At 39.7% G+C, this 12,728-nt stretch overlaps 1 protein-coding gene across 1 annotated transcript in view; it reads left to right on the forward strand.

Annotated features, from left to right (window-relative positions):
- The first annotated feature begins 454 nt into the window (after positions 1-454).
- The window catches only part of lamc3 (laminin, gamma 3), a 124,881-nt gene continuing 112,607 nt past the window's right edge, over positions 455-12,728 (forward strand). The window contains exons 1-2 of the mRNA XM_007548924.2: positions 455-1,048; positions 9,189-9,493. Coding sequence (XP_007548986.1) covers positions 661-1,048; positions 9,189-9,493 — 693 coding nt within the window. The 5' untranslated portion in view covers positions 455-660. The remainder of the gene's footprint in view (positions 1,049-9,188; positions 9,494-12,728) is intronic.

The following is a 12,728-nucleotide window of genomic DNA, read 5'->3' on the forward strand; positions in this document are numbered from 1 at the left end:
ACAAAGAAAAAAAATGTGTGAGGTTTGTGGTGAATTAAGATCTGTTTTTTTTTTTTTGCAAGGCATATCACTTTTCCTGGATAAGAGATGATCTGTGCCTGGTGAAATATTCCCAACTGTATCAGAACCGCTAATTTTCCACTTCTGAATTGCTGTAATTACATTTGCCAGTATTGTCCTGCTGCTTGGCCAAGTGTCAAGTACTATTCTCCAATCACTGAGGTGTGTGTCTCTATAAGAGTCGAGGAGCGGTGCTTTGCTATGCAACACCTCAAAGCCCAGAGTTGACAAAGTCTCTTTTCTAGACATAAATCAGCTTGGCTCAGTTAAATCTCTAGGCGGTGTAGTTTTCAAATTACCCAGCAGGGGGAGAAGTTTTAAAGGTTTTTTTGAATCTATCAGCCCCCACCCCCGTCCCTCCTCTGTCTCCAGCCTGCTCCTAAAGTAAGGGGGTCCTTGCATAAACTTCATTCCACTCTACAGAAGGAAAACACATGTTGGAGACCTGGCAGAGGAAAAACATAGAAAGCAGACAAAGAGGACTTTGGATTGGACTCATTCTCTTGATGTTGGATTACTTTTCCCACATGAAGTTTGGATCTTTGCGTTTGCAACTTCAAAACTGAAGTGTGAGTGCAAAAGTTCAAAGCAGTCATAGACATGGCTGCAGCTTTCGCTTTGAGTTTTCCTATGCTGGCTCTTGTCTTTTCTCACCTCCTATTCCACTGCTGTCCGGTTTGGGCCGCAATGGACACCTGCTATGATGAGAAGGGGGCCTCCAGCCGTTGCATGCCCAAATTTGAGAACGTTGCCTTCAATCGCACCGTGGTGGTGTCAAACGTGTGTGGTTCTCCACCCGAGGACTACTGCATGCAGACCGGCTCAACGCGCTCGTGTCACTACTGTGATGCATCAGACCCTGACCTGAACCACAACGCCAGCCTCCTGACAGACTTTAACAGGAATGAGGAGCCCACATGGTGGCAAAGCCAGTCCATGTACTATGGCATCCAGTACCCCAATTCTGTCAACCTTACCCTTCACCTTGGTAAGAGCAACTGCACAATCTGATATTTAGTAGTCATGCTTTCCTCAGCTTATGGTGTTTGTGGTCTGATTCAGCAGAATGACTGCCTACAGTATATAATGTCTTTTATCATTAAAAGTGCTCGGCAGATTATATTTGGGGGGTTTCCCAGTGAAAAGAATGTTGCCTGATTTTTTTTTTTTTTTTCATATATTCTCAACTTGACATGCCATTAACTTTTCACTTTTCCTTTCTTGGAAAAGCATTATTTTGTATTCTGCAAGCCCGTGGGGGGTGGGGGGGAGGGAGATGGACAATTTAAAACAGATGTTCTGAACAACAGACGATTTGCACAATTTAGTCTAGACTCATCTCCATATAAACAATCTCGCGTCCAGACATGGGCTAGACTTGAAATCCCTTTTTATCAAAGGAGAAATCTGTTGGATTCATGGCAGATTATCAAAGACAGCAGTGTGGAAAATAAAACATGAATGACCCTTGATTCATGTGGTCTTCATTCAGACCACATTTCAAACTGAGCAAAGGTGTTGGTCCCAAAGAGATGATTAGAACTTCGGGGACAAATCTGATCAAACTTGAAGCCTTAAGCATGTCTGCTGTATGATTTGCCACAATCTAGCAGTTACAACTATCTGTGCTTTTACAATATACATTATTATTTTTTTTCCCCCCCTGGAGTCCTTCAAAAGTGGTTTAAACAGGTCTTGATGACTGGAAGGGAACAAATTAATGCTAGCCATCCCATTCCATAAAATGCATTTGGAATTCATAAGCTACATGTTTGAGGGAAAGAAATGTCATTACTTCCCCTCAGCCAAAGTCATTTTTTTCCATAGCCTGGGACATCCAAAGTAAGTCCACTGTCATTTCAATTTATGCAAATTTTTTCCATCACTTTCAGGAAACGTTCCTTACACTCTATAAAACCTGCAAGATTAAAAACAACCCAATTTGGGTCAAGCACTCATCCAGTTCACTGATTTCAGCTTGTCTTGCAACATAATTCCAATCCTTTGAGCTTTTTTTTTTTACATTGTAATTTTACAAGATTTTAAGTCAAAATTTGACCATTATTGATCAACACAAGTGAAAATTATTGAGCAGTGGGAGAAAAATTACGGGTTTCCTAATTTTTCTGGGAGGAATCATTCTGAATAACGTAACACGCATTTGCAATGAAGCACTTATTTTCTCACAACCCCAAATAAATGCCAAAGCAACTAATTGCTATTAGAAATAACTTAAATATAATAGGTAACTTAAGTCCACCTGTTTGCAATTCAGCAGAATGATTTATGCTAATGGTTAAAGTGGAACATGCTCAATTATGAAGGCACCATACAGTCGGGATGCTTTTCTTCAACTGGAACAGGGAAGGTTGCCTTTTGTCATTGATTCTGTTCATAACCTTTTATGGACATAACTTCTAGGTGCAGACAAGATATTGAAGGGATGTGTCTTGGCAGCCTTAGGATCTGTTATCAACTTTTTGCAGATGTGGTTCTGTCGGCTTCATTGGACCATGATGTCTAGCTTTCATTAGAAGAGTTTGCAGTTGGGTGTGAAGCAGTCAGGATGACAATCAGCACCTTCAAATCTGAGACCATGGTCTTCAGGTGGAAAACAGTAGAGTGCCTTTTCCAGCAATGTCCCAGGAGGAGGAATTCACAACTACATTTACATGAGATTGCTGTCTGGAAACTGCTGCTATTTTTATATGTTGACTATGGAAAATTATTACAATAGGTTTAGACAAGACCACACATAACTTGAATCCTCTGTACTTGTCACTATATGGTGCATGTCATCTAAACAAGCTTTCGAATATAACCCTCAGCTTCCACCTTATTTAGGAAACAATTCACCAAGTTTCCAATGAACCAAGAGCTCATTAAACGCATTTCTTATCAGACGTTGTTAAACTGAACAGGTTATGTAGCGCATGCATAAGAAAATCCCAGTAGTCTTCGCATCTGGTGGCATTCCCAAAAAATGACACTCTTAGACCTGGTTTCAAAATGTTCCGGTGTGAGACACTCCGACAGACGTACAGCTGAATCCCATTAAAAACATTTCTGTTTTACTGAAGAGCGACTGCGTGTAAACGGGGCTTAATTATCTTGGGGTCTTGTTCACAGATGCAGGAGAAATGGAGGAGTAGATCAATAGGTAGGGTGTTGCACTGTCATTCTCATTGCGTTGGCAAAATTGCAAGTATGAAACTAAAGACCACTTTACTGCTCAATTAATTCTGCTAGTAATAATAAACTTGTCCATAAAATGTGTCCATTTGTATTGCAAGTTTCTTTGTCCTTTTTTTGTATTAATCATGTTTCATCCAATGACATTCCAGTCACAATACCAAGCTGTGGAAAGCTGCTTAAATCATTAGCTAACCAACGTTAAAACTTTAGCCTAAATGTAATGGTCTATGATGCAAAAAATTTTTGTAAAGCCTTCTGTAAATTAATTTTATTCTCTCATTTCCATGGGTTTGTGTGATTACAGCAATCTCTCATCAATAGAAATCTGGGGCTCTAAGCTGACCTTTCCAAAATGTAATTACTACTTTTCTACAAATTGAAACAAACTACTAATGTGTAGTAGTCCCTACACATTAGTAGGGACTACTGGAATATCCCTCTAAATCAGCACCATATTCCAAAACTAGGAGCACACCTAAAGAGTGCCAGGTCGATGCTTAGTTTTTGTCATTTTGGTTTAAGTTCATTTTACAAAGTTTTCCTCTGATAGTCACCATCACCTATTCCCCAGCTCATGAAGCTGACTTGTCAGTGGTGGGTGGATCCTGCCAATGAACAGTCCAGCAAATAAACAGACTCAGAAAAACAAAGCGCTCACAGGCCAAACACACCTACACCTTGGCCTTCCATTTGCTGAGTAATCAATAGAGGTGAGCATTGGCATTTCTGCCACTGGCAGGCTGCTACCAGCACAAGATGCTTGTGTCAAATTAACCTACAGAGTTAATCAGAGAAGTCACTAAGGATTGATAGAAGAATATTTATAGGTACTTGATGTGCTTCCCCCCCCACCCCCTGCTTTCTTTGAAGGATCATTACTATACTAGACCATATATTTTTGGAACATGAAAATTTTTTGGAGTTAATCAGTTTATATCTGACAGTCTGTTAGTGTAGTGTTCATTAGAAGGTATTTTAGAAACCAATTTAACGTAATAATAAAAAAAAACTATCAGTGGGAATAAATGTCTCTTTTTATTTAGGTTACTGACATGCCTTGTTGTTGTGATTATTAGATATAGACGTCCAAATCTGTTAGTTAAAACGCAAATGTGCTGCTACAATGAGTATTTCCTTTACGAATATTAGCACAGTAAACATGATTTTAAATTTCATTTATTTTAGGTCAACGCAAACTGCTTCAAGAGCGAATTAGTTCCAGAGGAAATACAATTTTCAGATATGCTTCCCGAAGTAGGACTGGCTGCTCATCCATATATTGTTTGGGCATGATGTTTTCTATCCTGAGGCAAAAGGAACAAGGTGTGGGTCACTGTCAGGTTGCATACTGAGTTTTCATCTTAGACTACAGGCTGTCCAGCTACAGGTAAAGCTTAGAAAATTAGAATATCAGAAAGCAAAACTCATACATTTATCTTAAATTTAATAAAAGAAGACAGAAAATATTTCAAGCCTACATGAATTGTATTTTTTTATGATTATGGCTTACAGACAATAAATCCCAAAATTTATATATTTCATAAGTTCAACTAAAATCTGTATTTTATTTTATTTTTTAAAATCTGGGTTCTGACAAGTTCATTTTTATGCAGTTAGTACTTGGTTGGGCATCCTTGCATCAATATTGTTCTGTTGAGGTGTAATCAAAGCCCAGGTTGCTTAGATGGCACCCATAGGGTCATCTTTGTCATTGGGTCTGGTGTCTCTCATCTTCATCTCGATGGAACCCCAACAATGGGGTTCAGGTCAGGGAAGTTTGCTGGCCAATCAAGCACAATAACATTGTGGTAACCAAACCAGCCTTTGGTACCTTTGGCAGTTTGGGCAGCTTCAAAGTCCTGCTGGAAAATGAAATTGGCATCTCCATAAAGCCTGACAGCAGAAGGAAGCATGACGTGTTCTAGTATTTATTGGTGACGGTATTGAGTGTGGACTTGAGAAAGCAGAGACCAAATGGCAGCTCATGAAACTTTTGCAGGTGTGTGCAGTTAATTAGCTAATTCAGATTTGACTCCATACACGTCTAATGTTGGATTGCCATGGCATGATAAATTTGCAGTTCTGTCGCACCGTTTCCATTTCTCTCAATGACATCTTGAACAATGCAACAACCTGGATGATTGGAAGAAAAACATGCAGTAGAAGCACGACAAGCATGAGGTCCAACTCATCTGGACCTCATGTCCAGTTGAGTTGGACAACTATTGTTAATGTCAAAATGCAGTGAAGCTCTGCAGACTTGGGGACACCTCTTTGCAAGGGCGCCAAGATCAATTTGAATCTCATTTACCTTGAAAATCACAATTATTATTGTGCAAAGCCTTAATTGCACACAGCCCCCATCTTATATGTTTGTTAGGAATGGTTACTTCTGCTCAGAATTATAAACGTTCTTTATATTTCAAAATGTCTTCCTGCGTTTGCCGCAGGATGAACAACCGAAGCTGTCAAACAGCTGCACTTCAAAGCAACAACATGGTTGTAGACTGTGAAAATGTCAGCGCTCTGACCACAGATGCTTGCATCACGTGTCCTGAAAAGTAAGAAGTGCCTCCATCATAGGAAGACTATTGATTTTCAATAGCAAGCAGATGTCTGGCCGTGTTTAGAGACACTGTTTATAGCGTTGTTTTTGTTCCAAAGAGAGACTGGACATTGCTGCAGCTACAAAAGAATCCTCCTTGCCTTGAGAGTTTGTTATTCAAACAATTCCAACACCCACATGTCTGTCTCCTATAGACTAAATTGACCTTTTGCTCCGACCAAGCATGTGCTCCACTAAACTCGCCGCCTTTGATGTTTCCGCCTTAAACGGATTCTGATTCAGTTTTCGGAACGCATAACATCACGTAACTCAATATCTCTGAATTATGTGTGTGGCATCCTTTTGTAGTCCATCTGGGCTGCTGGTGGGGGGTGCCATCTCCTTACTGTTTTCCTTCGCCTGTCCAAACAAAATAAGATCTCTGTGAGGGGAATACAGGCAAATGTTGGGATGATAAACAGAGCAGCAGGATGCAGAGGCACATGCAGCAGACAGGTCAGAGTGGGTCTGTGAAGACATGGAGGGAGAGTGGGGAAAAAAGAGGTGGTGGCAGGGGGTGGGAGGGGTGCAGCATTAGGGCAGCTTCAGGGGGAGTAAACAAAACATAATGAGGAAGGAGAAGTGGGGGTGCAGGGGGTGGGAGAAAATTCTGCTTTGCTGGTAAGGAATTGGGGTCAGGTTTTTCCCACAAAGACTTGTTGAGAGAGAGAGACCCACACAAACACACATTCTATCAGAGCACATTGATGTCTACAGCTGGTTCTCATTTTAGGAACGTCAAAGAAAAGCAACATCCTGTCTCTGATTTAAAGCATTGATAAAAAGAAGTCTGCCGCGTCGGGGCATGGCGCTTTCACAGCTAGATCGCGGGGCTTACATCTGTGACGTGCATCCACAAATAAAAGCAAGTTGTTTGATTAGACTTTGCATTTGGCGTGAGTTGATAAATCCACCCAGCCAGCTTGTTTGGTAACACAAAACTTTAGGTCAAATAATAAACAGATTTCAGACAGATTTCCCGTACTCAAGAGGGTTTAGTCTGAGTCGGGGCAGACAAGTGCAACTGTGTTTGACTCAGAACAGGTCAAACAGAGGGGGTAATTATGTTACTTATTATTAACCCTTTACTCTTTATAGTCATTGTCAATTTGCTAAAGTCCCAACTTAACTTGGCTGTATTTCTGTATCAATGTTCAAGGTTTCAGCTTTTTTGCCGTTTTTGGATCTTTAATCACTTTTCTTTCATGCCTCTGTGCAGGGATGGGATTTCAGAATCTTACATTGGTCATACAACAAGCTGTCTTCTGGTGTGTCTTGTTTTGTCAGTGTTGAACCTGCACAGTATGTCAAACCGCAGTCATCACTGCAGTGTCAACGTGCATAATATCGCATTTGCAAAGGTCAGCTTGGATGCAGTATTTGGTAGGATATTGCATCTCAAATGTGATGCATTGACGCTCTGTGTGCCAATACTATTTTTGGCGTGACAGGCTTTCACCACCCCTGATGCCCACACTTGTTAATTTTTTTAGTGGCTGAAATGAGCTAACAGAAAGTGGAGGGGATTGTGATAAGGGAAAAGAAAATGGTTAGGAAACTGCTGGTAGATTATAATAAATATCAGTATCATGTTATCAGCAAAATTATGGCAATTGCAGTTTTTTTATTTTTTTTTTTAGATTGCACTACATTCATCAGTGCTTGTCTGGAAATATAATGGTAATTCTCCAAACCGCTTTAGACTGAAAAGTCTTATTATCACAGTGGGTGTTTTTAAGCACTTCCACGGAGAAGCAGGCGTTGTGTAAACACCATGAAACAAGACTAATTTCCTGCTAGATCATTTTTGAAAACATGTGTTAAGAGACACCTGCATGTCTTTCAAACTTTTCATTCCAGCTTGTCCTCAATGTTTGTCTTGGAATGCTGCGTCTACCTACTGGTGTGGCTTAGGAGGAGTAAATAAGTGTTCAGGAAGTACTTGCTTTAATATCCAGCATGTTAATTACGATCCTCCATTTATTTCGCTACCCACTTATCTCTGCAGGGCCACCAGAGAGTTGGCTCATATCTCCAGCTATCACAGACCCACTTATGGCAGGATAGAAGTAGTGTATGATGAAGTTAAATACACCATTTCTTTTTCTTTTTCTTTTTATCATCTTGGTGAGATATTCTTTTTTTAATGTGTGGAGAAAGTGTTAACAGCCTGTTTGGCCTCTTTTTGAGGAGGCGTGTTTGGCCACCAGGGTCGAGAAAAGCAGATTTTAAATAGCTTTCAGTAACTGCAACCTTTCACTTCTATGCCTGTGCAAACCGACAAATGCACGCTCTTTTTCATAGCAGCAAATGGCTACGTTAGATCACAAACTTTAAACAAGAACGGCTAAGCGATAACCACAGTAACATGCAAATATCAATTGCAATTACTCTGCTTGCCATCACAGATATCCAGCATTTATTTCATCTGCTGTGGTTTTCTTTTCCTCTTTGTTTTTTCTTTTCTGCCACAGCAGGGTTGAGCTCACCTCATGCGGGGAAATAAATGAAAGCTAAATGATCTCAGAGCTCCAAGTCAAAAGATACCATTAAAGGTTTCTAGAAAGTCGAGACGCGAGTGTGCCAAGTTCCGATTTGGCGGAGTACAGCAACAGATGTCATTACGGCTGCAGCAGCGGACGGCGTCCCCTCTGTCAGTGTGCAGAGCTTAGTATCTAACGATGTAGATGAAAACACCCAGGCGTGCTCCAAAGAAGCCCGTTAAGAGAGTTTCCGCAAGTTACCCCTCTGCCTGGTCTCAATGTGATTTCAGTTTGTGTCTGCCCAGTCAATCCTCTTATTTCTGAGTGTTTTCATATTGCCGTGTCTCCCTTGACGTGATTTTATTTTTTTCATTTGAAGGTTGTTTCCCAAGTTTTCTACAGCAATAATAGAGTAATAGGATGAATCAATGCTGGTGTTTATTCCACAGAACTGAAGGAAAAGAAAACTGAGCTAATCTGAAGGAAAAAAAAACAAACCTGTTAATTTAAGGATGGTCTTCTAGCAGCGCGAGAGATTATGCTTAGCAATTGCTCCAAAATAGTAAAAATGCCAATGTAGCAAAATTTTGTGAATGCATTTTTTTATTCAATTGCTCAATTATTGTAATATTTAAAAAGTAATTGTTTACTCCAAATCTATATATATATTTTTTCCTTTGCTCTTTGGCCCTGAACTGTAACTCCAAAGTGTTGACTAATCAAACACCTAACTGTAGAAAACCCCCCACAAATCTACCAAATAAGCAGGAAACTATACTGATTGTTCTGATTTCATTGAAAAGTGATCATGTTCTTCTGTTTTTTTTTTTGTTTGTTTTCCACAGGCAAAGCTTTTGAGATAACATACATACGCTTGAAGTTCCACACCAGCCGCCCGGAGAGCTTTGCCATATACAAGCGTACAGAGAAGGATGGACCCTGGCTGCCTTACCAGTATTACAGCGCGTCATGCGGGAAGACGTATAGGAGGAACACCAAAGGTTACATTCGCCCCGGAGAAGATGAAAGGACCGCAGTGTGTACAGACGAGTTCAGTGATATCTCCCCTCTCACTGGAGGAAATGTGGCTTTTTCTACCCTGGAAGGTCGGCCCAGCGCCTACAACTTTGACCAAAGCCTGGCCTTGCAGGTGAGCAGACACTTCATATTCTGGCTGAGCACGTATTTTCCTTTGAATATAGAAAGTTAAAGAAAGATGCTTACTCGCTGTATAAAAATTACACTCTTTTGTCTTTGCTTTACATATGACTAGAGTGTAAGATGTGACCTGATTAACATAGCAAATTCATGGTTCCTGCAAGGTGTGCCCAAGGATGAGCCAGACTTATGGAGGCTATTTTTTGTATTATTATAATTTTTTTCTATAATGTCACAGAAGAATGCAGTGTGTTTGAGGTTTTCCTTTTAGCAGCTAACAATATTATGCCATCAAAATGTGGGCTTCCCATATTGTTTTAGTTTGTGTTGAACCTCTCACATTTAAAGAATATCAATCATTTCAATAATCAATACTTTCTTCCCTTGTTTGGATTAAAGTTTAAACTTTAATCAAATGACTGAATCGTTGCACGTGATATTCTAATGCACTTCTTCAAATGTTATTCAGAACATTCTAAACTTGTTGCCTCTAAATCTGCTCATGTGTACACATTTTTACACAGACAAACATCCTGCAGCCATGCTTGTGTATGCATGGCTTTTAGTCTTTTCAAAGGAGTCGGAGTAAAGCTAACGTTATGTTTAGTTCTGATTAACATTGATGAAGCCTTGAGAGTGTTGTGCTGAATTAATGGCCGCCTCTTGAGGTTGAATCTGAAAGGGGTGGGCAATGTAAAGCATGGCTAAAAGTGACTAAATAAAGCACTTACAGCAGTCTCCCCGCCTTTTTTTTTTTTTTTTTTTTTAAAAGACTGTGAGTATTCATGCATACATCTATTCATGCCCGTGAAGTACTTTGCTACTTAAACTGAAAAAGTCTGATGTGCTTTGATGTTTGCTGCCTATATTTGTGACTATTTTTACTTCTTAGTTAAAATACTGACGCACGGCAGCATGAGCAGGTCTCTGATCTGCTTGAATACAAGAAAGAAAGGCTAAATCAAAAAATTTGACCAGGCTCCTTCAAAAAGTAAGAATCACTCAAACAAAGCGAAGCAAGTTATATAACATAAACATGTTCTCATTAACAGTGCACACAAAAATAAATAAATAAATAAATAAATAAATAAATGAATAAATAAATTAGTCATATTCTGCAGCCAGCAGATTTTTGGTCAGATGCAGAATTTCAAGACACATTCGCCGAGGCAGCTTTTGAAGTTTCTTTAACATCTGTGTGAGTTGAAAAGGTTCCAGTTGAGCAAAGAAGATGATGTGAAACCTGGGAGTTCATAAATTTGCTTTAAAGGTATATGTTCAACGGTGAAAGAAAAAGGAAAGGGAGTAAAAAGTCCTCACAGAAAAAAAAAAGGAAGAGTTTTTGAAGTTGTGAGTTCAGCTAAGGTGAGCAGAAACAAATGTGAATCTTAAATGTGTCTGGAATGTGCTTGTCAAGTTTGCTCAAATCTACCAAATAGATAATCGAAGCTGCTTTCCGACTACATCCTTGTACAGTCTCGAGAAAGCGGGTTGTGATATCACGTTGAATCTTGGGAGGCAAAGGGATTTTCTGTTTACAGCCACCAGACTCCTGAGAAAACCACTAACAATGCCGAAGCATAACACAGATCATATCACAATGTCAGTTGATGGTTTGAAGTACTTTGGCGGTTGTCGGACATTTTACGAGTCGAGTATCACCTAAAGTTCAGACTGGCTTATGGTAGATGTAATTATTCGTCAGTAGCCAATTGTATGACCTTCGAATGGCTTGTCCTGCTGGTCTGTGTTTGGTGGAACGGTGCCGACTAAGATTAGCAGGTCTTAACAAGACAGCGATGCGTTTATCGTTTTATACATACCATTAGAAAGTCTGAGAAAACTGAACTGTGTTTCTGTTGTCTGGAGGAAAATGCCGGTGGTGTTCTTCAGATGAAACAGTGGAGAGAGGAGCAGTCTGTCGAGGTTTTGGGTCATGGTCATTCATTAGCAAATTATTATAGAAATGGATCGTGTTACAGATTTAGCTGATCAGACTGGGCTTCACTATGTTATGTCAGCAACTACTGCCCAGCCGACACTTACAAGTGAAACACTTATGGATGGAAAATGGATTGTTTTCACATTTAAATAATGAAAACAGTCTTGTATGTATTGATGTTGTCTTCTTCCAAATTCCTAACAGTCAATAATTAACATTGTCACTACAAGTTTATTTTCTCTCAAAAAACAAAAAGATTTTTAATAAGCAAAACATTATTGAAATCCATCAAGTAGCAGAGGACACCGCTGCAAAATGCTATATTTATTTATAAATGTCGAAAAATGTTAAATAAATACATTGAGCTGGACTGGTCCGATTTCAATGTCATTCAAACTCGGCACCTTCACAAATAACACAAAACGCTGCACACGATGGAAAAACAACAACATGAAGCAAATATAACGATGTGACAGAAGAGCCTTTTTTTTTAGTTCCCCTTCCTCTGTCAAAACCTCATTCAGGTGATGTGGGCAACCTCCGGCTCCCCCTGCCCATTTTGCTGCTTTTTACACTTCCTTTTTCCCTATTTTTGTCCCCCCCCCATCTTCAAAATAGCAACAGAACCCAAGGAAAGAACATTTTCAACCGAGTTAGCTTAATTTCAGAAGAAGCATTTGACTGCATTGATCAGCCGCTGGCCGTGACCTCTTGCATGTGCAGAGCTTCCATCAGAGCATTGATTATAGCGGCTTGTTCTTCTGTCTGACCTTTCTCCGATGTCTTGGTGTGAAAAAATGTCTGACTATGCTTGCACCTCTGAAAAGAAAGCTGTCCTCCTCCACATCATTAAATGGGAAGAGGAAGTGAAGATATGTGGGGGATATGAAGTGTAACCTTGCATAGCATAACCCGCGCCAAACCTCCCCGAAGGACGAAGAGCTAAAAAGGGGAGGAAAAACTAAGAAGTGAGCTAAGAACAGTTTGTAAGAATATATATGGTTACTTAGTCACTTTAGTCAATTTTTTTCTTTATGTTTTTCCATTCCAGTTTGGAAAAGAGCTGTCACACAACTGGTGCTGCCGATCATGCAGATGTTATTTATGGTAATAAAAGAGAAGCTACGTAGCTTTAAGACTCTATTTAATAGTCTTTATGTATTTATTCTGAAGTATTCATGAAGGACTCATGATTGTCTTATGTATGAGTCTTTAAACTGCCTAGCTCTCCAGGCCAGAAAAAAATAATTTTCTTCCATATTTAAAACAGCATTTAATTCCCTTT

This window comes from Poecilia formosa, unplaced genomic scaffold (assembly GCF_000485575.1).
Source record: "Poecilia formosa unplaced genomic scaffold, Poecilia_formosa-5.1.2 Scaffold28, whole genome shotgun sequence".
In the NCBI taxonomy this organism is placed as follows: domain Eukaryota; kingdom Metazoa; phylum Chordata; class Actinopteri; order Cyprinodontiformes; family Poeciliidae; genus Poecilia; species Poecilia formosa.